General features: G+C 36.6%; 1 protein-coding gene across 4 annotated transcripts in view; it reads right to left on the minus strand.

The window, feature by feature from the left end:
- phf21b (PHD finger protein 21B) overlaps window positions 1–27,555 on the minus strand; it is a 175,643-nt gene that overhangs the window by 42,995 nt on the left and 105,093 nt on the right. For all 4 annotated transcript variants that reach the window (XM_051920425.1, XM_051920421.1, XM_051920424.1 and 1 more), the window contains 5 exons: window positions 17,777–17,869; window positions 10,840–11,190; window positions 7,009–7,140; window positions 6,419–6,470; window positions 4,621–4,697 (listed from right to left, as the gene is read on the minus strand). In XM_051920425.1, coding sequence (XP_051776385.1) covers window positions 4,621–4,697; window positions 6,419–6,470; window positions 7,009–7,140; window positions 10,840–11,190; window positions 17,777–17,869 — 705 coding nt within the window. The remainder of the gene's footprint in view (window positions 1–4,620; window positions 4,698–6,418; window positions 6,471–7,008; window positions 7,141–10,839; window positions 11,191–17,776; window positions 17,870–27,555) is intronic.

The following is a 27,555-nucleotide window of genomic DNA, read 5'->3' on the forward strand; positions in this document are numbered from 1 at the left end:
CATCCATTTTTTAATCCTGCTTTCTCAAACGAGACACATGCTTAGCCAGGGCTTATTCTGTCAGCAAAGAACACAAGGGAGTAACAACTTTTGACAGGACTCCAGTTAATTAGGGGGAACTCTCTGACACATTTATTCACACCCAGACATCCATCCACCTGACAACATACTTTTGGTCTAGGAAGTGGACAAAGAGGTCCTCTGAGGTAGGCAATGTGAATGTGACCACTACGAGAACACGAAAATTTCACGAAAGGTGCTCGCTAGGTGGCAATGAAAAAAGTTGCATTGTGTAATTTATTTAAAATGAACACTTTAAATTCACATGTAAATTGGATAAGTTAAGATGGCCTTTACTATTTCCATTTGCTATAAATTACAGCAGGAATTCTCAGTTATTAGTTTCAATTATATCTAGATAAAATATATGAGGAGAAATGCACTTTATATTATATGATTACCTAAACACTTTTTCTTTCATTTTACAGAACCCTATTAACAACAAACTATAAAAACATCTAAGTGCCTTGCAAAAGTATTCAATTCCCTAGAAAGTCATCACCATTCTCTTGATTTCAAAAGATGCATACAAATATTCCTCCAATAAGTATTTTCATTGACAACCTAAGTGTTCCAACAGTTAATTTTTAAAATCATAGTAAATACTCAGTCAAAAGTACATTAAAAAAAAACTGCTGAAATGCTGAGGCTGTCAATAAAAAAAATATTGGAGAAATATGTAAATATACCTTTAAAAATCCAAAGAATGGTGACAACTTTCAAGGGTACAGAATATATTTGCATGTCACTTATTTGTTCACAATAATTTACAATAGGACACATACAATTAAAGGCAAACTTGATGGGACAAGGTTATCATAGCAAAAATATGAAAGTGCAAATTACTATTTATCTTGTGTTACAAAAAGGTAACATACATACATTTCCATCAGTGTAATCTGTAATTCTGCTGGAGCATTATTGTGAAACTGTACCTCACATTGAAGAAGAGACCTTATACAGTAAGAACAATATATAATTACAAATATGTATTCTTTCTCTAAATTTCTCTTTTTATATGGAATACGTCTAGCAGCAAATCTCCACAAGTTAACTGAAAATTTTATTATAAGAAATTTTTAATAAACCAGATATCTACCAGTTCTCAATTTTGTCCTTAATGACCAGTATTAATATCAGCTGAGTTGCCTAATTTAACATCATGTATTGTAATTTATTTACTACATCTGATTTACACGTGAAAATAATACTGTCCTAAAACCAGCAAAATTATAATAAGTACACCTTGTTTTTGCTTTTGAGGATACATGCTCTATTTATTCATAAATGTAAAACTTCCAATGACTCACACCATTTCACCTTAACAGAAATAATCCATCCACTATAGTATAACTACTTTCATATTTAACAATTTTACTAATAAGTCAAGTACTGTATTACATAACATGTGTGCAGTCTTCTTTCAATCATCAAAATAGGTATCACAAAAGGCTAAACTTGCATTAGAACTGTATTCTGTTTTAAAAAATTAAAGATTTTACAGTAGCTACATGCTGATCTATAATACAGAGTGTGTATTTAGTGTTTGACAAAATACTTCATTCATTTATGAACAGTCCACACCCAACTACTTCAACAAAAGTTTTTGAGGCTTTCAAAAACATGCATATGCTCATAGACATCTTAGGGTCGGTTTATAGGAGTCACAGCTGCCAACGCGTTCCCAGTGCTATTTCGACGTATCTTCTGAGCTTGTTGTCAGAAATTAACATGGTGCATACGCGAGCTGCAGTACCAGCAAATCTATGGGTGGCGTGTGTGTTCATGTTTTGATATGTGACATCAGCATTGTTGACTATTAACATGTGATGGCAAGCCACAATGCAGCATCAACAGGATAAATCTGTGTGCTTCGATGTTTGATGACTGGTTCAAGTGCTGAAGCAAATCATCAAATTTAAATGCTGACATGCAAATGCATTCATGATGCATTTTTTCATCCATTTCTCTCAAAGGCAATACTAGTGTTGCATATTCCCAATAGTAATGATGCTACACATTTACAAGGTCTCACATACCATCTTCTGTGTTGCCGTCTTTTTTTTCTTTTTTTGTGCACCTTTGCAACGGCATCTGAATGCAAAGAATTTTTATCTTTCACATCTTTCCTCCCTGAATTCACAACACAGCGAAACCAGATATTGTTTTCTCACTGTGATGATTTCTTGCACTGCTACCTGGTGGAATCCTCCAGATTTACATATTTTATGCATGCAAGTATAGGCAGAACACTGCTCACATAGCAGCAGCATCCTCAAATGCAAGCGTTAAGTAGCAAGAACAAGGAATGCATATTGAATATCAAGGTGCAATATACTATGCAATAAAAATGCTTTTATTTTGTTATATTTAAAGAAACTGCACACAACTTGAGAAAAGGGGTCTTCATTGTGCAAAAAACACAAATTTGCATAACTTCTGGCTTCACAAATTTGCTAAACTTCCCCACTAATTCTTTGAAGTTAACTATTTTAAATGTCACAGAAAAATCACTAACAATCTGTTCATCTGGTATCATATCAAAAGCTATTTGAAAGATGAGTATAGACAAGATTATATGTTCTGTTCCTGTCAAATGTTTTATTCCTTCTTCACACAATAGTAGCATGTGAAAAATATGTGTCCAGCATGTCCAGCACTACTTTCCCTACATAAAGCTGTGATTTACACGCCGAGACTTGTCTATTCAAGTACTCAACTTAGAGCGCTGAGAACAAATGCCAATGCCGGTGTGGTTCCCTATTTACCCGACGAGGTAAGAAGGCGGTATCGTGGCAGCAGAGCCGGCACTAAGCTAAAAATGAAGCGGCTTGCGAGAAAGATGGCGTTTTAAGCCCTCGGTGCCTTCTGTGATTCTGGGAAATGTGAACTCAATCTCAAATAAGATCGACGAACTGGCTGCGCTGGTGAAAAATGTCAGAACCTACAGAGAATGCAGTTTGTTGTGCTTTTGCGAAACGTGGCTAACTACCACCATCCCAGATGCTAACGTGGAGCTACCCGGGTTTAGCACAGTTAGAGCGGACAGAGATGCAAGTACCTGCGGGAAGCACAAAGGAGGAGGACTAGCTCTCTGTGTTAATACATGGTGGTGCAAATCTGGACATGTTAACGTCAAAGTCTCCACTTGCTGCAGGGACATCGAACTGTTGGCTGTAAGTTTGCATCCCTATTACTTGCCCAGAGAGTTTGGTCACGTCATTGTTGTTATTGTGTACATCCCTCCTCGGGCAGACGTGGAGACAGCGAGTGACATCATCCATTCTGCTGTTGCTAAGTTACAAATGCAGCACCCTGAGGCGCTTGTGCTAATCGCTGGAGATTTTAATCATGTGACGCTGGACAAAACATTACCTGCCTTCTCCCAGTATGTGGACTGTAACACCCGGGGAAATAAGACTATTGATTTACTGTATGCAAACGTTAAAGACGCATACAGTGCCACCCTGCTGCCTGCGCTTGGGAAAGCAGATCATAACCTGGTTCTGCTTCAGCCTCACTACAAACCAAGAGTGAGGGTCCTACCTACAACCACACGCTCATTCAGGAAGTGGTCCCCGGAGGCAGAGAAGGCTCTGAGAGAATGCTTTGGAACTATAGAGTGGGATATCCTGCAGGGATCACATAGTGAGAACATTGAGGAGGTTGTTGACTGCACTACCGATTACATCAACTTCTGTATGGACATTGTAGTTCCAGTAAGAACTGTACGCTGCTACATCAACTTCTGTATGGACATTGTAGTTCCAGTAAGAACTGTACGCTGCTATCTATCTATCTATCTATCTATCTATCTATCTATCTATCTATCTATCTATCTATCTATCTATCTATCTATCTATCTATCTATCTATCTATCTATCTATCTATTTTACCAGTAAAAGATGGCAAGCCAGTATGCAGAAAAATGCTAAATTATTACCTTTGTGCAACAAAAACCCTATGGAGTGATTTAGCTAAAAATCAACAGGATATTAGCCTTTCACAATACTAATAACTGGCATCCAAATTTCATCATGATCAGGGATGATTAAAATGTTTAAATCTGTTGAAACTGAAAGGTGAAAATTTGGAAAGAATGACAATACTTTCCCTACACAGTATTTTTCCTTTGGAACATGTAGGTAAAGTAAAATAATCTACCTAAACCTCCAGGATATAAGAATTGATCAGGGTTGAAATACTATTAATTTAAAAAATTTGTAAATCCATCCATCAACCCATTATCCAGCCCGCTATATCCTAACTGCAGGGTCACAGGGGTCTGCTGGAGCCAATCCCAGCCAAAACAGAGCGCAAGGCAGGAAACAAACCCCAGAAAGGGCACCAGACTGTGGGAGGAAATCCACAAAGGCACAGGGAGAACATGCAAACTCCACGCAGGGAGGACCCGGGAAGTGAACCCCAGGCCTCCTTACTGCGAGGCAGCAGCACTACTACTGCGCCACTGTGCCGTCCAAATTTGTATATATATAGTATATTTGTAAGAAAAAATTAGAATACTAACACAATTATAATTCTAAAAGTAAACTTTCATACCTCTGGTTCAAACAACCCACTGTAGGCCGGATTGGCTGTGCTTCGCCGTTTCCGTTCCTGTCTCTTACTTTGGATTTCTGTAACAAGTAATAATAAAGATATTTATCATCAAATATATGACAAGGTTCTCCAAAATCAACTGGGATTATTTTACTCAAAGTACAATAAAAGTGGAAAAACTGAAAATTAGAACATGTATTAACTCGAGCAGATTCTGCTTTTCCATTATTTTTCTGACCAAGGCACTAAGTCAAGGTAATTCTCATTAATTCCTGATCAATAACATGAAAAACGTTTTTTTAACATAGCCCACTCTCTGTTTACTAATGCAGACTGAAAACTTCTTCAGTATTTTCTTCATGCCATATTACATTTGTGATCTTCTAGGATATGGGTGGACTTTTCAACACACAGGCTGGAGTTTAAACATTTAACAGTTTCAGAACTCTGGTAGTTAACATATTCAATACCTTTTAAACCTAGCTTCTGCTCTCCACTTTTGATTTCAGCAATCGTTTTCTGAATACATTATTTTGTAAGAGTCAGGCAGTTTCATCCATCCATTTTCCAACCCGCTGAATCCGAACACAGGGTCACGGGGGTCTGCTGGAGCCAATCCCAGCCAACACAGGGCACAAGGCAGGGAACCAATCCCGGGCAGGGTGCCAACCCACCGCAGGACACACACAAACACACCCACACACCAAGCACACACTAGGGCCAATTTAGAATCGCCAATCCACCTAACCTGCATGTCTTTGGACTGTGGGAGGAAACCGGAGCTCCCGGAGGAAACCCATGCAGACACGGGGAGAACATGCAAACTCCACGCAGGGTGGATCCGGGAAGCGAACCCGGGTCTCCTAACTGCGAGGCAACAGCGCTACCACTGCACCACCGTGCCACCCGAGTCAGGCAGTTCTACCATTTAATTTTTTTAACACTAAGTTTACACATTTTAGTTCAAGTCTGTAACTTAGTCACTAATCAATTGTTTCACTTGGTTTCTGTACAAAAGTGAAAATATACAGTACATGTTGTAGGGACCATTTCATTTCACCATATAACATTTTGCAATTATATCCAAAATAACTTTATGGTTTTCTCCAATTTCAAACTAAGGTATTGTAACTCTATGTCACTCTCTTCCCATTTACAGTATATGCAAAATAATGAACACTTTTATCATTTTCTTCTGACTCAATTTCCAATAAATATATTATTTCAGTTCTTTTACATGACATCTGCAGATTTCAGGCCAACTATAGCTTCTCCTTTTTCTAAAGGTTTAGTTTCTTTCTTTTCCTTTGATTAAGTTTGCAGAATATGTTTGACAAATATTTCTTTCAACTAGTCCCACTTTGTGGAGTGCACATCTAACGTCTGACAACTTCAACTGATGTGTTCAAGGTCAAACTTCAAACTAACCGCTGTTCTGTCCTATTGACCTCATCCTAGGGAGTGTCTCCCATTTATTAATACCACTGCATAAAACACGTCTGTTTGCAACAAACCAAGCTTGTCCTCCCTACTCAAATCTCAGCTTTCCTGGATGAGCTTATGAATTCTGCAGTCACAGGCCTTCCATTGAATGCAATGACTGTGCTCTCCAGTTATTCAGGCATCATTTTCTGTAATGTTCAGTAGCTTTCAGTTTGTATAGTTAACATACTGCATGAAGGAAAAAATAGCTCTTGAAGGGTTTTTGTTCTTATTTTCATTAGGCACTGACAATTACATTGCCATCAAGGCAACAATACAGAAACATTTAATGTAAATGTATTCATTTTAAGCTTACCTTCCAAATGTTCTGTTGTAACCAAGCCAAGTGCTACCATGAAGGCAATTTTCTGAAGGCAAAGAAAATAAATCTGCTAGTAAACATATAAATTGAACATCCACTGAATTTTCCTCTTTATCATCTGCATATCTTCTAAACATTTCAGCACTATTCCTAGTCAATCTAAAGCTGCTCTTTCACCAAAAATTCTAGCAACATTCTACCAAATTAATATCAGCATTATTTACTGACACTAACTCAGTATTTGTTCAAATTGCAAACTGAATAATTAATTCTAGGACTTTCCTGGCCTTGTTGCATTAAGCACTATCATGTTAAAAAGCTCATATACACACACTGCTGATTGGCAGCAGGGGACTTTCTTTGTGCCAAGAAACTACATCGTCAACATCAGCATGCATTGATGAAACCGGACAAAATGGATCGACAGCACATATCAGCCAGAACTGAGGTTCATCAAACCAGGTGATGCATTAACAAGCAGTAACATGGATCTCTTCTTTTGGTGACGATGAAGTGAACTTTGTGCATACAATCCTTTCACTATAAATGTTATTAAGCTGGTAGGTATCAAAAGACTTTTTTACCTCTGGATCGTCCTCTTTTTTCTTTTTGGCTAGCAGAGGGGGTCCCTGAAAAAGCTCTTCTGAAGATTTCTTGGGTTCAACTTTAATCTCAGGCTGGTGTTGATTTTGCACTTGTGGCTGAATTATTATTACCTGTGTTGGATAGACATTGCAGAAATTTGTTTGAAAACAGTTTGTTCTTTTAATATTTAAATACTTGGCATGAGACAATACACTTAGACAACAAAACAATTAATATTGAGATTCAGGCTTGATGACACAATATGATACAACATTTTAATAAAAGAAATTTACTGCATGTTCAGTGTTACTTATTATTAGACATTCATATATCAAAACACAGCAAAATAAATTCAGATCAGTGTGCAAATACATATATTTTAACCTAAGGTTTTTGTAAGCTTTTTCCTTTTCATTAAAATAATCTTAAATATTAACATAAAATATCTGTACTGCTGTACCGTAAAATGTGTTGCTTATTGATTAGCACTCTCAAGTAAAAATTTCACTGTTAGCTGTGAGTCCTTAAAGGATCTACAAAGAACTTGTAATATATTTGCTTTTAAGAAAAATTATGATATCAAAACTGTGCACAAAGCTGATGCCTCTCTGCTGTGACAATATCTGCTGCAGTTGAAACACCCACAGAGTATAGCAGGGACAGCTGCACAGTTTAACTAGTAAAACAAGCATTGGAATTTGTCTGCTTTCTGCCTCTCCACCATGTTTGATGACTGCTGCAAAGCAATGAGAGATCCACTGTTGTATAATTCCTCCTTGCTGCGATCTACCCATATTTTTAAATCAGTATCAGTGAAAGGTATATCAATGTCTTGATTATTTGTTCCTTGGATCTTGACAGCTGTAGTAACTAGAGCTTGCTGCTTTTAGTAGCATTTGAGTACACCATGACAACTGTTCCAATACAATAAGTTTGTGCTCTGGCGGACTCAATAGGTTTGAAAGCAAACCTGTGGATGCAGTGGTGCATCTTATTAGGCAATGTTCCAAATTGCCATACTCATCCGAGGATGTGACTCATTAAACAATGTTTTTGTGTGAAACATTAACGCTCTGTCCCAGCCCACTTTCATGTACAGTGGTGTCCATTTTGTGCGCTGCAAAATTTCAATTTTGCATCATTATACAGATGATGAATAACGGTTCAACCAGAGTGCAGTAAGTGTATCATGTTATGCCTTAGTTCTAGTTTTTTAATCAGATTTTTAAATTCCCTTCTGCTGACAAACAATTCAAGTACTAGATTATGTCTTTTATGCAAAAGATTTATAACATGCTATAGAAACAATGCAAAAATTCCATAAATACTTGTAAATGTTTTTAAACTCACAGACATGCTAATCACACATAAAGAGTAAAGCAGTTTATGTAGTCTGTTAATACTTACCTGTAGTCCTGAGTTTTATACATTGGATTGAATTCTATGAGAACAGGAGTGCCATGGATGTTTATTTTGTCCCCAGTATTGTTTTATATTAATTTTGTTATTATATTATACAGTATATGAAGAGTGAAATCTAATTTATAGAGGACTTTATCAACTGATTTTCAAAATGTGCTATTTACAGCAAAGGTTGTACAAATTAAAACTGTTATGATTTAAAATATCAGAGTTTTTAATTAAATTTATTTCTGTACTGAGTAAAAAATGTTTTCTGTGGATTCATTTTTAAAGGGAATATTTAATATTTAATGTAATCATTACCCTTCAATTATTACATTTTAACTGATTTGTTCATTTTTATTCTAAAACTGCATATTCCCAGAAGCAGATATAAAGGGCCACAGGAGCAGAACTTGGGATTCTGGAACTATGAGGTGGCAGTGTTAACCATACCTCCCAACTCTCTCATTATAAGAGTGATACACTGAGGCAACCTTTAATGCTCAGAATATTATGTTATTTAATTCCTGTGGTAAAATGTTTGCTGCTCTATTTTGGAGACATGGTATGCTATGTTTCCAGGAGTTCTTCTCTGCAAAGGTATTATTTATAATTTTATTGAGTTTGGCAAGACAGATGGTGAACTATCTTTGAAAGAATTGTGAGCAGTCAGTTCTATTAACAAAACCACTAAACCAAAAAAAAAAATAAAAGTAAAACAATAAGATCAGAGTTAAAAAAAATAGAAACGATAACGTTTTGCAAACATACAGTATTTCTTAATAACTTTTACTTACTATTTTTACAATTTGGCTCTTTGGATTGAAATTGCGTGCTTAAATACTCCCAGTTAGAAAAAAATATCTCAAGACTACACAGCCTGTGCGTAATTCATACTAAGGTGAATCCGTGTGTAATTCATAATGAGGTGAATAACACCATATTGTGCACAAGAATTGCATCATTTACAAGTAACATGAAATATTTAAAAACTGTAAATAAAAGCAGTTCAACAAAATAGTTCACAACAATATATAAATACTGTATGTCACATATGTAATGCACTTCCAAGTGAGTTGTTCATCAGTACTCTAGATTTCGAAAATATCTATTTTTACAGAAACGAAAAGGATATATTTGTCAATATAATGAATTATTGCCTTATGTTTGTTAGCTTTACACAGTATTTAATTTTTTCATACATCATTTACAGAGAGTTTTCAGCACCTACTTCAATAAAAATGGTCTAGACAAAGTTGGTATAATCAACATATTCAAATACAATTACAAATATTAACATAAAACATATGCATTGCATTGTAATATCCTGCACTCTGCTGGGTTTTTAGGGGGGTCTAGCTACGGATTTAAGTGGATGGAGGTGCCTAAGACTCCACCGCAAGAGCTAGCAAATTCACATTGAGTACACTGCGGGCCATGAACAGAAGTTGTCTGGTGTTACACATTGTGCCAATATAATGCATTCAGTATGTCAGATATTCCTTTCAGGTACAGCATCTTTTTGGCTTCTTATTTTTACTAGATCAATTCCCATGTGCCATGTATGTATGTAAATAATGTTCTCAGCATTCAATTTAGGTTTTGAGCTCATTGTGCAAGTATATTTGAAGAATATATTAGGATCCTCCCTTTTAAGTGAATGTAAAGTGGTTGAATCAAATAAAGGTATTAAATGATCATGAATGCTATTTTGAATCATTATGAGAGATAATGCTATAGTGAATTTGGAGGGGCAACACAGATTAATCCTGGTCTGGGCTTAATGTAAACCAAAATTACCAGGCTGTTTTTATAAGCTGCTGGCAATGGTGAAACATAGTAATTTCTTGAAGGCTTAAATAATTGTTATGTAACAGATAAAATTAGATACAATAAAGTAATAACGAGTAGTTAAGGGAGATCTCAGAACATGTCATATAAAGAAGAATCTTGCAGACAGGTGTCACGCACACTTAGCTCTAGTACATCAGCTGACAGCAAAGATGCGTAAATGATGCAAGGTTAAGCACATTAAATAAACATACAATATAAGCTCTGAATCTTAAAAAAATGTAATACTGCAACCATATCCTATGGCACAAAGCTAAAAAGAAAAGTAGTTTATACTTTCTAGTTATAAAAAAAATACTCTGAAACCCCCAAAAGTAGAATTACAGATATACTGTTCATACTGTATTCAAATTCAAATATTTGTAGTTTTTATTCAGTGACAACAGCACTTACTAATCTGAAATTCATAGTGCAGCTGCTTTCTTAGTTATAGGAGTGGAGTGCTGGAAGGTCTGAGGGTCATCAAAGTGCATCAGTTTAAGGGTGTGACTCAGCAAACAATACCTTCACCAATAACCCACTGTGATGTTGCCATTGGACAGTGTGTATAAGTTAAGAGATAAAAAAAACCTCACCTTGCTTTCTGCACTGATGAGCAGTGGTTGCACTTTGATGGCATCATTGACCACAGACATGCCTGTGCTGGAAGTAAGGGGCGTGCTATTACCAGGTGAAGTAGAGATGATAGCATAGGCTACACCCGCTGTACTAAGGGAGGGAGAGACGCTGGGGGCATCAGGGATGACCGCTGATGTTGACAAGCCATTTGGCAGCTGCACATGGTTGACAGTGTTGTTAGAAACAGGCAGGGCTGGATTCTTGATACTGACCACGGTGGCTTTCTGGAAGGTCTGAGGCTGACTGGATGGTTGGTCTCGGCACGGTGTAATTGGGAGGCTGTCAGGAATCATGGTCTTTGGCCTTACCTGGAAATACACAGGGAATTTGCTCATTAAAGGCGCATCACTAAAAACAGTAATACAATTTTGTCATTAATATGCATTTCAGGTTATTTTACTTAGAAAAATGGGGAATTCAGCCAGTTCAGTGGGTTTTGTGTTTGTAATTTATTTCCTTGTATTTCAGGTTGACTTTCTAATCTGGTTATCTTCCATTCAATCTTAGAACTCAGAATTCTTGTGTTGAAGTGGAGTTACATGGCAGGCATGGTTGCACAACTCAGTGACTTTATCCACATGGCTGCCATATTACTTCAGTTAGGAATATTGTTGGGCCTTGTACAGCTTCATTTATTTGATGTTCCCTTAATGCTGCTCAAATCTTGGGCTGCTGTTATACACCAGCAAAATCTTATGGTCTTTATTTATCATAGTTGCTGAGTCAATTCAATGACAACACAGAACCATTTTGTGTTTTGAATCCAGCTTGTATCTGGAATACAGATATTGTTTAACCTGGTACTCAATCGTCACATATACATTAGGTTTTTTGCTCTTCACTAAAATGTAGCAACAAATGTGAAAGGAATAATGTTGATCCTTTCTTAAGAAAAGCATTTATGGTCTTAGTAAAATGCACAGATGATTACTGATGAAACAGGACATGCCAAGGTAAATCAAATTTACTTGCCCCTTTATACAGTATGTTCTGACTATGTGTGTATGATGTTGCCTCTTCTGAGAGACTGTTTCCTTCATTGTCCAAATGCATTCCTGGTAATTGTTAGATTAGTGTAAATTAATAAACCTTCAGTGTAAATATGTGTGTATGAGTATAGGGAACTTGTGGCACTGGTCAAAGGAGTAATATAATTTAAAATATTTTGGCCCAGACTAAATCACGTAAGTCACTAGACGCTATAAGATTATTTTTTGTGAACAAGTTGGGCAATTGCTAGAATATTTTACAAATTACTATCTAATATCTTTATACATTTTTAATAACAATGAATTACACAGAAAAATTAAGCAGCAGCAGTAAAAACATCAATTTGATTGGTATGGCACACTCTGTACTTCAACACCTAATTTAAAAAGCAGTTTAGAGGGAGACAGTAATTACTTTAATTCTAATAAAAGCCAAGTAGCTGTTCCAGCATTGAGAGGTACTGTACATGCCTGAGACTCTTCTGAAGTATTATAAGCTGTGCAGAAGTAGGGAATTATTACATTGTGTCCTACAAAAGTGCAGCCAACTAAATTCATTTCCTCTCCACCTTTTGAGGTTTTAACGCAAAGTACAACACATTATAATTTGACACCTGTCAAAGCTAGACATTTACATGGAATAGTATACATACATTTTCTAACTGTCATTTGAAACAAATTGTACAGTGCAGTCCAAACATTTAACTGTATGTAATAGCATGCTGTGAATGAAGGATAATGACTACATATTGCTAAAGTTTCCCTCATGAAAAAGCCTAGTAACCCCCCAAAGATAACAATATAGTGTGGAAAAGCTGAGAGGGAGCAATAAAGTGCAGCGTAGGACTGCAAATGCAGAACTGGAGTATCACCGTGAGACTAAGGCAGCGTTCACAAACATTCATCCAACCATTTCCAATATTACCTGAAATATTAAAAATATATTATAACAATTCCAAAATTATATTAAACCATCAATATAAAATTTCCAGTTCATGTATATATGTATTTTGTATATGTTTTACTATAAGTGTTCAAAGTAAATATAAACTAGTTTACATATTTAAAAGAAATAGAACTGTAGAATGCAAGTATCATAATAGAACCTTTTAATTACGGTATATTTGTTTTCAAATAAGATGTTTAAGGTATATATTTGGTTACATATTGATGTTCTGTCTGTGACACTCACCTATATACCCATGCTCACTCATAAAGAGCCAAACTGAAGCTGCCATCTAATTTCCCTAAAATGTATAATTCTGAGATGTGGGAACAAACTGGAAAACAAAGGGAAACTTGGACAAATACGGGAAGACCATGCAGATTCCATACTGACCAGAACCAAGCAATCTAAATCTGGATTCTGTGAGATTAGCCATGCTAACAACTGTGTTAAAGAGCCAACTAAATTGCCTCCATGCTTCAGAGAGAAAAATAAATGAATGAATTAATATTAAGATTAACAAAATGTATGCTAACAAAATGAATGATATGAGTGTACTAGCCGACGCCCGCTGTAGCATACGGCGGTGTAAGAATAGGAACGGAAAACGGTGAGAAAGGAATTCAGAAATCAAGAAGAAATAAATACTTCTTGAAAGATGCAGTGTGCATGTAGAATTTCCGGCCAGGCAGGATTACATGTGAAAGTGATAAATAAATCAGGCTTTCCGAATTTACGTACTATGGCCATGGCATCCTGATAGTTTTGTTGCATGTATCTTGGACTTCCTGGAAATGTGGATGGTAATATGATCATTTTGCCTACACGTATGTTATTTTCAGCATTTGCTTACAGTGCGTCTGAAAGTCCTTTGTATTGTTCCACGCACAGATCATGTCGATGTAATCTGAGATAGTTGAGGCGTGCGGCTTCTGTTTTAACATACGCATCTATGACGTACTGTTGGAATAATTTCCTGCCGGAGTGCAAAAAACTAAATGTATTCCTTATTGCTAATCTATACGTGTAAAATTGGCATTGAGTAAGCCTTATTTGCTTGGCGGTTCTTTTATTGGAACATGTAAATCTTTGTGCCAGCCAATGTCTCCATAAGGGAATAAAAGTGTGTAAACCATAGGATCGCAATTCATATTGAGCGTGGAAATCTGTTTACAGGAGTTGCCTATGGGATACAGTAGATGCAAATGTCCCTTTTGGAAGGCTGTTCGCCATCTTCTCCGACGAAAATCGCTGCAACATCGGTGTGACATATCAGGGCATTGTATCGTTGTAAATCCTGCCTAGGGATTTCCTTGAAAACCATTCGTACAAATGCTGTTGGATTGGACTGAGTGATTTCATGCATGTGTTTGTATGATTTAGCGAAGGGGTTGATGGTTCTGAGCATGGAATCTAGCTGGAGAAGTACATTTTCACTGCATACAAAGTTTGCTTTATTTTGTAATCGTACTTCAGTAGCTTGCGCTGTGTCAAAAACATACAACTGTCCATATCCTGGAGAGGTAGAAGTGTTAGCGTGTAGTGGAGAGATTTGGTGATAAATTTGCCCGTGTATTTTAAAACAGTATGGTCTGTGGCCAGGAAGTTGAGTTATCTGTGCACCCCTGGAAGCAAACGCTAGAGAAGAGTTGTATTCTCGAATGTGTTCATGATAATTTTTAGCTTCTGATGTTTGCTGTGTAAAAAGCTATTGTAAAGACACAGGTGGCTCCCACAAAGGTGGTAAAGCTACTTTACCGTTGTGGCAGCACCTCGAGTACTTGTTGAATGTATTACGCTCAGCAGGCCAGTATTGTGCATGACATGGAAGAGGACAAATAGGAATCGAGAAATGCTGTGTCAGCTGCGTGTGGGCGGGACCGGTTTTGAAGTGGAAGCAGGACGAACCAGAAGAGAAATATATATAATTGATATATAATAATATATAATATTGATATCTGATAATGTTTTGGGTAAACCTGAAAAAAACACATTGCAGTAGCAGTATTATTTCAGAAATGTTATGACAAACAAGTATTGGTTTGGTCTTGTTTTTTTAAAGTAATGAATTGTTTCATTACATCTTGAACTATGCAAATGTGTGATCCACTCCCCTGTATGCACTTCTACAAGTAGAAAGCTTGTTGCTTCATGGCTGAACAAAAGCAACAGATTTGAACTGACAATAGGATGCCTTTCCACACAATCAAGAAGAGCAACAGGACAGAGAAACTGTCTGTGCTGGATTTTCTTCTGTACTTTTTATAGAGTTATTATTTGAATTGGAAAATCATATGTACGCTGTAAGTAAAATTGACTGTTGCATAGTGGCTAATTCTTTGGACTGCAACCCCTGAGGTTGTGGGTTCAAGTCCTGCTACTGCCAGTGTGTGAGTATGATCAAGTCACTTTACCTGCCTATGCTTCAGCTGGAAGAACAAAAGAAATGTAACCAATTGTATCTCAAATGTCACTTTGGAAAAGGGATCAGCTAAATTAATAACAAAAACATCACTCATAAAATTTAAATTTGTCAGGGTTTCATTAAGGTCCAGCTACAAAGGTAGGTCCAAGAAAGAAACCTTACATCTCCTGACTAATCAAACCCAGAATGTAAATTAAATAACTAAAGATTAGTTAACACAAAATGAAGTAATAAAAAACAGAAGGAAATAATGATTAGAAAACTAGAAATGAAACCTTTAAATGATGAGCTAATAGATTTACAGTAGAACTCCACAATGTTCTGAAAAATAAGCAAAAGAAAAAACAGAAAAAGTAAACACTCTTAAAGAAGGGAAGAGAGCTAAATTCTAATTAAATCATCTGAGCCTAGAATCAATCCAAAGAACTAGTAACCCTAGAACAGAAAACGAAAAGCCAAAGACAGAAAAGCTGAATTAACTAGAAGATAGCAAATTTCAAAAACCTGAAGTGTAATCTCAAAGAGCAAGTATCAAATCATTAACACTGGTCAGCAACAATTTTGTCCTGAGAACTGTAATGGTGTTACAGCATATTTTATACTGCTGAATCCAAATATGAAGTAAGACATTTTCTATCAGGCTTAGTTTTCTTTTGGTATCATCTCCATATTTTTCATACTGCAAATGTATTAATTAGTGTCATTGCAAATTAAAATATTAATAACTAAATATATATTTTTCAAATATTAATCACTATTAAATTAAAATATAAATTTATTTAGTTATGGAAACTAAACACAACATAGATGAGTGGTAAAAAAGCCAGCCACTGAAGCAGTTCCTTTCGGCACCTATTGAACATGCTATTAACATGAAAGAGACATATGAGAACATGAAATTACTTTTATATTACCGGTACATTCAGTATAAGAAAACAATTGCCAAAAACGTGCCTCACTTGTTCCAGAAAAGAAAAATGTGGTAAACAGTTTACTATCCTCCTCTACATATCAAACTTGGCTATATGGAAAACTTTGGTAAAGCAATGGATAAAACACAAATGTAATTAATATAATTAATGTAATAAGTGATGCCAAGATTAAGGAAGGTATCTGTGTAGCTCCACAGATCAGAGATATTTTAAAAGATGTGAGATTTGAAGCTGAGAAAGCCACTTGGCAGAGTTTTAAAAGTGTGTGTAAAAACCTTTCAGCAAATTGTAACCATGAAAACTGTCCTGAAATAGTGAGAGACCTTCTAAAATCATATCAAATAATGAGGAGCATTATGTCATTGAAGATTCATTACCTGAACTTTCCCTTGGTGTGCTCAGTGATTAACACGGTGAATGATTTCATCAGGACATTTCCAACATGGATATGTGTTACCAACGCAACTGGAGTCCAATATGCTGGCTGACTACTTTTTGTTATAAACAAGAGAGGTTCACCATCCCACTTCTGTGTATGTTTGTTTCTTGTAGATCTGAGGCAGCAGCATAAACTTGCGCTGCACCCACTCTTAAAACACTTTACTTACAGCACTTGCATTGTGGTTGGAGATGAAATTGTCATAGCTTAGTTTTTTAGAGGATACTAGGTAATTAGTCTTGAAATACGTTTCTATAGCATAAAACAGGACCAACTACCACTAAATACACACATTATTACAGTCCTTCATTAATAGAACCTTTTAAAATGCAATGTAAAAAAGAATCCAATTTTTAAACTGATTTTCAAATGAACCTCAATCTATAATTCATTATTTTATTGTGCTTTATCAAGAGCTGGGTGGTGGGGGATAGAGTCTAATCTGTAAGCTGGGAACCAAAACCAGGATGCAGCACAAATTACACACTGGCACTAAATTCTCTGGCAAATAAACACACTGACTTTTGGGATTTCTACACTCTCTTTCATCCAAAGCGAACTTATTTTCTTTCTCTACAGCTCTTTTTCACAGAGCTTGCAGAAATCATGAAAAGAAAAAAAAACTGTTTTATATTGATGGGATCCAATAGAAACATTCAGTTTGATACTTTATTTTCTGCATATGTACACAAATGCACTGAATTTTTTTACAAAACCATGGACTGACAAATTTGATGTGTAGCATTTTGTGTACATAAAAAATGCTGAGCTAATGACTAAAACATGCATATGGAGAAAAATGCTGACATCCCTTTTGAGTACAGAATTTTGAATTCAGGCAATCTGAGATCACCTTACAATAGGAGAGCTGAGGTTTTAACTGATAATAATACTCACAAGAAACTGATTCCAGAATGCTTAATATATCTTAAACACTACCCTAAAGATGAACTGAATGGAAAGTGAGTTATTTGATAATTTATTTCAAAGTATAATTTAATTTATTTACGCTTCATCATCAACTTTCTGTACCCAGTCTCTGAATTTAGAAAACATTTTTGTTCAGGTCTTTATTAAAAATGCACAAGATACTTTCTCATAAATATCATATATACACTGTACATGCATTAATTCTCATTTCATGTTCTATTCTGTTAAATTACCTGAGGTAGAACTGTAGGTCCCTGTCCTGCAAGACGGTGCAGTGAACTGACCTGAGGAACCTTGAGGGGCACTGCTGAGATGGTTCCTAACATCTGTGGGGAAAAACACAATTACCAAATAAATATTACAAGTCAAAAATGAATCGAAGATAAAGCAAACATCTGTTATAGTTTCTACATAAATTAAAAAACGTAATTTATTTTTAAAACTACTTCAAGAGTAGATATAAATATAAAAAGGCAGTATTAGAATTTGTACACATTGTTACATGGGGGACAAATTAGAATGACTTTCTTTGTTTCTGTGATTACATTACCAAGAACTTTTAAGAGTAGTGAAAATATTTGAGTTTTAAATTTCTCAAAAACACGGTGGCGCTGTGGGTATCGCTGCTTCCTCGCAGTTAGGGACCCGGGTTCACTTTCCGGGTTGTCCATGCGTGGAGTTTGCATGTTCTCCCCGTGTCTGCGTGGGTTTCCTCCAGGTACTCCGGTTTCCTCCCACAGTCCAAAGATATGCAGGTTAGGTGAACTGGCAATTCTAAATTGTTCCTAGTGTGTGCTTGGTGTGTGTGTGCGCCCTGCCCGGGGTTTGATTCCTGCCTTGCACCCTGTGTTGGCTGGGATTGGCTCCCGTGACCCTGTAGTTAGGATATAGTGGGTTGGATAATGGATGAATGGATTTCTTAAAAAAGTGCACCTAGTGATACACCAACATCTGCATTGTGCCACCTTCTACCAGAATAAACTTTTGATTTGGGGCACTGGGGGGATTTTCATTACTTTTACTGCTTTCCTCTTATTGTTGGTTGACAGCATACAGTTACTGAAAGAAGCACATAAATGAGAAGTCAAATACTGAATCTTGCGTAATCCAAGTATCAATGAATGTATAACACAGTGTGAATGGACCCTGATTGGGGAACCAAACAAACGCTCAGCTTATCAGCTTGAATGATCAACCTGACAACAGATGTCACTGCTGCTCATTTTTGCTGAAATCTTATTTGATACAATAGGTTAATTAAACAGTTGCTGTTGTAGAAATCACAGTGGGAGTCTCATGACTCAGTGGACATAATCACCTGTAACCCATGCGTGAGCACTTTTATCTTTAATAGTACTGAGACTTTTTTTTGTTATAAACGTAAGTGTTTCACTGTCTCGCTTTTAGGTAAGTTTGTTCCTTATTATGTATTATCATACATACATAGTGGATTTATTTTCACACACATCACAATATATCAAAATTTGTGAATGCTAAAGCATTACATATACAGTAGCTCTAGACAAGATTAGTTAATTCTTTGCAGTAATACTTGGATGGTCAAATATGGTGTGTTGTGGCTTGTCTGGGGTTGGAATCCTAAGAGTGGTTTACCATTACTAGTGTTACCAGAGACAATGCCTTTAAAAACAAATTAAAAAATAACTCTGGTGATGTACAGTATTTTACAAGTAGGACACCTTTCGGCACAAAACATCCATCCATCCATCCATCCATCCATCCATCCATCCATCCATCCACCTTTCGGCACAAAACAATGAAATTATAACCACAGGACAGAAAAACGTCAATCAATAGAGTCTTATAGGAGAAGCCAGAAACCAAAGCCAAGGAAACAATTATTTATTACCAAAAAGAAAAAAAAACAATTAATTTTAATACTTTCTGATTTTGAAAGACTTTCCTTTATTTTCTATATAAAGAATCAAAAACAGGTCACTGCTGCCTTTCCCTTGGGGTCACTATGTTAACGACACATGTGCAAAGGCACTACAGTAACAGGGAAGCACTGTAAGATGAAAAGTGCAACTCAAAGAATGACATCATCAACAAAGTAACAATTAAGAATATAAGTATGCAAAATGAAGCAAAATCCATTTAATTCTCAGATGATCCTGACAAATAGCTTCGAGAAAAGAACTGATTTTATAAAGTCAACATTTATAGATCAAGCAATGGTAGTGTTGTATTTTGAAAAGAAAGAACAAGCAGAAGAGCAAACAATACAGCTATGGTTATAATCGAGAAAATCACTCTGCAAGAAACAAAAACAAAATGGCAAAGACCATATGGAGGATGGTGTTGCATTTAAATTTCATTCCATTTCATTTCCATCTACAGGTAATGGAAAGACATGCTTTTCAAATGGTGTTTACCAAGGAGGCCAGGTACAAGTTTTTCATTGAGCTATGGAGGAGAATGGGACGATGGAGGTGGACTTTGTACACTTTTTGAGTGAACAGTACATTTTGAAGTTTATGACAAGTATTTTAAGAATTTATGTGTGACTGCAAAAGAACAATTACATTTGGAACACTAAAATGAATTATAGTTAGGAACAGCTCACTGCTTAAGAGTCTGATACTCATAAAAAAGCTAACAAAGGAACACTGACAGACTTTGCTTTCAATCCACTGCTCTTTTGCATGGTCTCTGAGATATACAATTACTCATTGTACAGGATGTATTTTACACATCGAACTACTTATTAGAGAATCTTAGAGTAATGCACACATTTACAAACAAAATACAGTTAAAACACTGAACAATACATACATTTAAATCTATAATATGTTTTATCTATTTCACCTTTTGACAGAAAATGAGTTATTTTATAGTTTTCTCAGGTACAATGTCCACATCCTACTTCACATCCACTTTCCTCTCTGTGTACGGTTAGTCTGCATATAGCTAGTTTACTTATGCCTGTCAAGGTTCTTTTCTATGCTGCCACCAAGCCTTTGCCATATTTTTTGAATGTTTAAAGAATTGTTACGTTTCTGAAATTCATTCAATATGCTGAGTCATGTATTGTGAAGAGTTGTTTATTAATAATTGTTATTGATGCTGTTTTCCTTTCTTTGACTAAATTCTTCAAACACAATATATAGCTTGATTTGCACAACTGCATGTTAACACACTATTACATGTGTTAAAGGACTGTACCTAATAAACTGCAATAGCATCTCAGTGTAATGTATTTGAAATACATAAATCCAGTTCATGACGTGAATCATGTTTATATGTTTACTTTTTCATTGCCCTTTGAATTACTTTGTTATGCAGCAGCAATTTGAAACTGAATTTCAGGTACAAATATTATGCAACTTTAAGCAAATATTTTTGTTTTGTTTCTAGTTCCACATATATTGTAGACATTTAGATGGTATTGAATAAAATATTGGTAACTTCTGGATTAAATGGGATTTTGAAGATAGTATATGTTGGTGGATATGCTGTAAACATGGAATGCTTTAAAATATTCAGAAGTAACTGGTATGCTACATAGTTAATTTTCTTGTAGTTTAGTTTTACTGTCTTGATAATTTGTTTTTAATCCCTACAGTTAAAATCCATGCTCTTATTAAATGCCTTTAATGTAAACATTTCAGATAAAATACAGTCTCTAAGCGAAAAACAATGATTATCATCATTATGATGTTCTCTTGGCAGGATGTGGAAACAATTTTTTTCCAGTTTTATGTGCTTGTTTTCAAATAGCTTTCGAATGTTGCACCTTCCTTTCTACAATATACTTGCCATCAATAAATTGGATTTTGCAGTATGTGTGAATACCGTGTTGTGGTAAAGATGGAAAATGTTTCCATGGCAACAGGAAAGATAAAATTCTTATGTTGAAAGGGCATTCATTGAAGTAATTGCTGCATCTTTTCTTACCTAACGTACATTCATTTATTCTTTATGAATGCAGCAAGTAACCTTGAGCTAACTTTTTCTAAATTCTAGTTGTGCTTAAAAAACAAGTTTTGGAGCTTGTTTAAAAGCTAATACTAGCTAAATGGACTTGAACATTGAACTCTGCTTTTCAAATGGCAGATAATCCGTGTTGCACAGGGAACACTAAGCACAGCAATTACAAGACCACTCATTCAGCCTTATGAATTGCAAAAGCTGATATTAAGTCATTCATATCTCCATTAGCCTTTAAGAACAAAAAACATAGCACACATGAGGCAAGCATACACACGTGCATATATAAAGTATTTAAAAACATTTCATCACTTTTGCTTGTAAGTATAGTGACACCATCTTCAAACATATACCTGTAAAGCATAATCTATGTTTGTTTGTTTCCTCTTTATGCACAGCTTTGTTTTTCAAGCCTTGAAATTTGGCACTCAGATACCTCTCATCATAAATCACCTTTTCGACATATAACTTTCGGCCTTCAGGAGTGAGTGAGCGGCAAGACATACTACAGTGTGATCTATCAAAAGAGAAACAGCTTCTCACAGGGTGTGATGGCAGTATGATAATTTACATGCTCATTTTTCAACAAAGAAATCCAGGTCTTATTCCCTCCTCTTACATTTAGCTTTTTCTTTAATTAAGCATTTCCCTCACAGTACAGCCTAAAGCTATCCTGAGAATGGGCCATATTTTTTTATGGTTATTTACTGCAATTTGGGTTTACAAATGTAATCTCTCACTATTACACCACCACCATCCCAGCCTGCCTGGCACAGTTCTCCATAGTATTTGAAACAGCATAAGTCTGTTTTTTGACATATAGCTTTTAGCCTTGACTCCTGGGGTTGGCTTGGGATTAATGTGGTTGTAACCCCAGGGCTGACTCAAATCTCATAATGGATTGTATTTAGCCTAAATAAAAGAATTCTTCCCAAATTAAACTTAAAGTAAATTTTGGAAATAATACCTAGGCAGTGTTGGAACACCGAGTTACAGTTTCAAAATAGAGAATGGTACGAAATACTACAATGTGATCTGTCAACAGGAAAGATGTGCCTTATAGGTGATGGTAGTGTGATGATTAGCAGATTTGCTTTTCAGTCTAGGAAGCTGAGCTTGATTCCATTCCATTACATACAATATTTTCTTTAATAAAGCAATTATTTTATGTTTTCATGGCACCAAGCCACTGTCTCCTGACTTATTTAATATAAGCCATGTTACTTGTCGAAGACAGAAAATAGAATATTTGTAAAAATATTAGAAATTTCTTTGCTTATTAGTGCCTTCAGCGCCTTTCCTCTGTATCCTTATATGTCTGAACCTCTCTTGCCTAGTGCTCCCTCTTCAAGTATGCTCCTGTAAAGCCTGCTTCTGAAACTGTCATTTTGAAGTGCCTTGATGGTTTCCTATTCTCTTTTTGACTACCACCAATGGTAGACAGGCACCTATTGCCCAATGTGAAAACATCATTCATAGTGTTGTGATCACCTCCCATTTTTAAAAGGAGACTCTCATTACTCCTCCTATGCCTTTACTCTTGTGTCTCAATCTCTCTTACCCAGCACTTCCTCTGTCAATCATGTCCCCAAAGCCAAACTGACCAATTGGATTGTTTGAATGGACAAGACACACACACATCCACACAGACAATATTGTTTTATTACATAGCAGATAATTTGGCATTCTTTGTATCAGAAGAAAACCAAGAATATAGTATACAGAAACACTTTCCACAACAGTTATGAACTACATGCAAAAATACTAAATATTAGCTGAATATGATATGTAGTGCTTACCAATTTTTTTTCATATTTTTACTTCCATCACTCAAAAGTATTTCTCAATTTTCTATTTTCCAATAGAGCATGAACTAAATTGAAAAAGATTCTGTTTTCTCTTTCCTTTAAATATAGATAGTATCTGTTCCATATTAGGAATAATCTACTGAAACATAAATTGTAATGCACAAAATATACATTATGTACACCACCATAATTTTATGAGCCATTTTTTTCTATGCATTTTAAAACTTCTTGATAATGTGGGGAACAGCCCAGACACAGACAGGCAGACATGTTGGTTTCACCACACACATGTTTATTGTACATAATATTTACAGTAGAAGTGCACAATCCCAGTGCCTCAGCACCAATCACCCCTTAAGTCCTTGGCCACACTCACAATTCCTTTACAGTCTCTGGTCCGCCTCCACTCCTCTCCACCAAGCTTCATCCTCTTCCACCCGACTCTTGCCCCTGACTGGAGGGAGGCGGCCCCTTTTATACACCCCGGAAGGACTCCAGGTGTATCCTAAGGGCTTCCGTAGCCACACCCCTGTGTGGCGGAAGCTCTGTCGGTGTATCCGGAAGTCCACCGGGTATCCCCAATACTCTTCCCCCCAACACTTCCGGGTGTGGCGGAAGTACTGAAGTCCAGGGCTCCCAAGGCATCGGGGCGCCCCCTGGCGGTGACCACGGGCCCTTACAGGGTTGAGCTTCCAAGCTCTGTACCCGTGGTCCCCAAAGCAACTTGTGTCCTGGAGGAGGCACAAGCCCTCCTCCGCTCCTCCTGGGCATCCCGGCCGGGCATGAACCCCACCGGGTACCACAATAAGCATAGAATATTCAAAAAGAAAGATCTGATGATATTTTTCTGCCACTGTTTCACACATAAATTGCCACAAAGACAGAATATGTATACTGTGAAATGATTGGAAAATATGAAAAAGTACATTACACAAAGACAAATGGCAGATTCAGAGTTTACGAAATTATAAACCTTCAAGGTTTATTATTGTCATCAGAAGCAGTCTGTGGAAAAAAATATGTTTAGAATTAATACAGTCAACATGTATACAATATTTACAAATGCTCGGGGACAACCTTTGATTCAGGTGACATCAATACAAATCCCACCATTTTGTCACCATGCTGTACAACATCAGCATAAACTAATAAGATGAAATACAGTAGATAATGCTTTAAAGATACATAAAGTAAAATATAAGGATGTTTTGGGGAAAAAGGCTTTCAGAATAACATTCATCCTTTTCTCCATTTTCTTTACCAGTTACAAGGTTGCAGGATGCTGATGCCTATTTTAGCAACAAGGTGTGGAAGATGTGAACCAACACTAGGCGGGGCACCCATCCATTACACTGGGCCAGTTTTGAACTGCTAATTAGCCAACATGTCATGTCTTTGGGAACTGGAAGGAAAAGCAAAGTGCTTGACGGAACACCTATGCAAAAGCAAGAAAATAATGGTACAATCCACATATTCTTCGATTAAGCAATATTCTGGAAAAATTGTTTTAGAAAAAAGATACCTGCATCAATGAAATATGGCTATGTTATATATAGCAGGTTCAGGGAATGGAAGAGAGAATATATAATTTTTGATAAAAATATAAAATATCTGCAAGGCCCTGTACCTATGGCCTTTTATCATAACTTTTTATTTTCCTAAATAAGACGTCAGTGACATGGCTTGCTTTAAAAATAGAAATCACCACACATTTTAAGAACTAAAAGTCTAATCATATCAAACATTTATTTCAGGCTCTAAGTAAGTCCTTTTCCCCCATCTACTGGCAGAAAAATGGTGTTGTTTTTAGTTAGGGAAGAAGATATCACTGCCTCACTGCTTCAATGTACAAATATGCCAAACTGGCTACCAAGACATTTTTATAGGCATAAGTGTATGAAATCTGGGAAGGAAAATTTTCAGAAGCTGGTTTGAACCAAGGAGTGTTGTTAGACAGTACCTTGAGGGAATGGGACACCATTCAGCAAAGAGTCCACAATTATGGTCACTTGGTTGCTGCATATTATGGGAAATCAGGATGCCTTGTTCCCTCTAAAGAAAGATGATCATAGCCTATATTACTATCCTCCAGATAGAGGTGCAAATGTAGGGTGCACTGTCAATAGATTATTGAGGTCTGTAGGGTCCCTGCACCCACTTGGCCAACACACAGGTACAGATGATCCCCTGTTAGGTTGTAGCAGGGAGCTCTGCCCAAAAACACTAAGTTCCAGCTTTGGATGAGGAGTGTGGAGAATTCAGCTTAGCAACAATACTGGTTGACAGGCTCTTAAATTAAGAAGGATCACTAGTGTAATGGACCGAGGGTGAAGTTAGGAAAAAGATTTTTATTCAGGAGCCAGAACTTGAAGTGGGCCAGCACTTACTGGTAATGTGTACCAGCACTTTCACATTGCCGTTTGGAGTACATGGAGTGTTTTCATGCATATCAGCAGTGTTTGAAGTCAGCAGGGTACTCGCCAGTATGCAGTACTGGCACTTCACCTAGCATCTCAGTGTTATCATTTTTTTTAACCAGCTGCTGTTTCCTATATCCTAGGAATTTTATGCTTGAAACTTGTTTATGTAGAAAGGGGTTGCCGCCATCAACCTACTGAATTAACTGAACAGTACTGCCTCTTCTTATTTTCCGCTTCAACAACTATTAGCAATAAATGTGAAAGGTACTCAAGAAATGGCTGTTCATGTCCCAAGGCATACAAAGTTTGGGACAAAACAGATGAGTATATGTATGGGCAAGATTTAAACAAACAGATATGTTTCAGTAAGACAGAGTAAGTATCCATTCATAGTAAGACTTTCATTAGTGCTTATTTACATACATTAACAAACACATAAAAAGTCATAACTTGTCTTGAATACTGCATGCACAATTTAGGCCAAAACTAATACATGTACTCATGGGGATATCTCACTGAACAGACCACCCCAACTCTTTTGTCCTCTCTACTATGGATGTCCAAATACCGCTCATACATGGAAAAGGTAACTTAATAAAGACTTTTTGAGGTAAAGTATAAACTAAGAATGAGACGAGGAAAGCTCCATGTGGTGTTTTTATTTGTAAAGCTTTTAATTGTTATGTTCTATGTACACAAAGTCTTGGGCAATGCAGTGGTAGCTCTACTGCCCCATAGTAAGAAGACCAGGGTTCACGTCCCAGGTCCTCCCTGCATCGAGTTTGCATGCTCTCCCTGTGTCTGTCTGGGTTACCTCTGGATTCTCCAGTTTCCTCCCATGGTCCAAAAACATACTGTAAATTGCAGATCCTAAACTATCCCTAGTGTGTGGTTGGGGTGGATGTGTGTGTATGTGTTCACCCTGTGATGGGCTGATGCCCTATCCAGGGTTTGTTCCTGTCTTGCACCCTATGCTAGCTGGGATAGGCTCCAGCAGACCCCCACAACCCTGAGAGGGTTAGGAAATGATTTGACTGACATAAAGTCTTAGACATTACATATTTTTTACTTCCAGTGTTACTTTAATACATTTCAAACGTCAAAAGCTTTAATACTGATCTAATCATACACGACTTAATAAAACCAAAACAAAAACTACACCAAGGTATTATATTTCTATATGAAAGGTTAGTTTAGAAGTACTAAAGTAAAGAAATTATTTTAAAATGGGGAGGTACATTAGTGCAGTGTTTAGCGCTGCTGCCTCACAGGACCTGAATTCAAATCTCGTGCCCAGTCATTAGCCATGTTCAAATAGCTCATTCTGCCCATGTCTGTGTGTTTTTTTCCTCCCACACAGCCAAACACATGCAGGTTAAGTTAAGTGGCAATTCCAAGTTGTCCCTGTAGATGGGTGTGTGAGTGGGCTCTGTAATGGCCTGGCACATTGTTCTGGGCTGTTGGCTACCATGTGCCTAGTGCTGCCAAGATATGCTCCACCACAAATCTGAAATAGATTTGTCTGGTTATGTTGTTTTTAAACTTAAGTTCAATACTGTGCTCTTCAGTTTTGTTGAGTGATCTCATATTCTTCTCTGAAATGAGACATGGTACTTTAACAAAGACTAAAAAGGTCACAGGAAAGTCATAGTCTTACAAGTACTGTGCTTATGACAAGCCCCAATGAAATCATTAATTTATATATATATTCCAAACATGACACATAGATCCCAAGCAGGAAGTCTTCCTTGGCCTTTCTCTTACTACACAAGTAAGCCTGCGATTCGCTAGCGAATCGGAAATCCAAGAATGGCAATCAGTTTCTGTTCCGTC

Source organism: Erpetoichthys calabaricus, chromosome 1 (genome assembly GCF_900747795.2).
Source record: "Erpetoichthys calabaricus chromosome 1, fErpCal1.3, whole genome shotgun sequence".
NCBI lineage: Eukaryota > Metazoa > Chordata > Cladistia > Polypteriformes > Polypteridae > Erpetoichthys > Erpetoichthys calabaricus.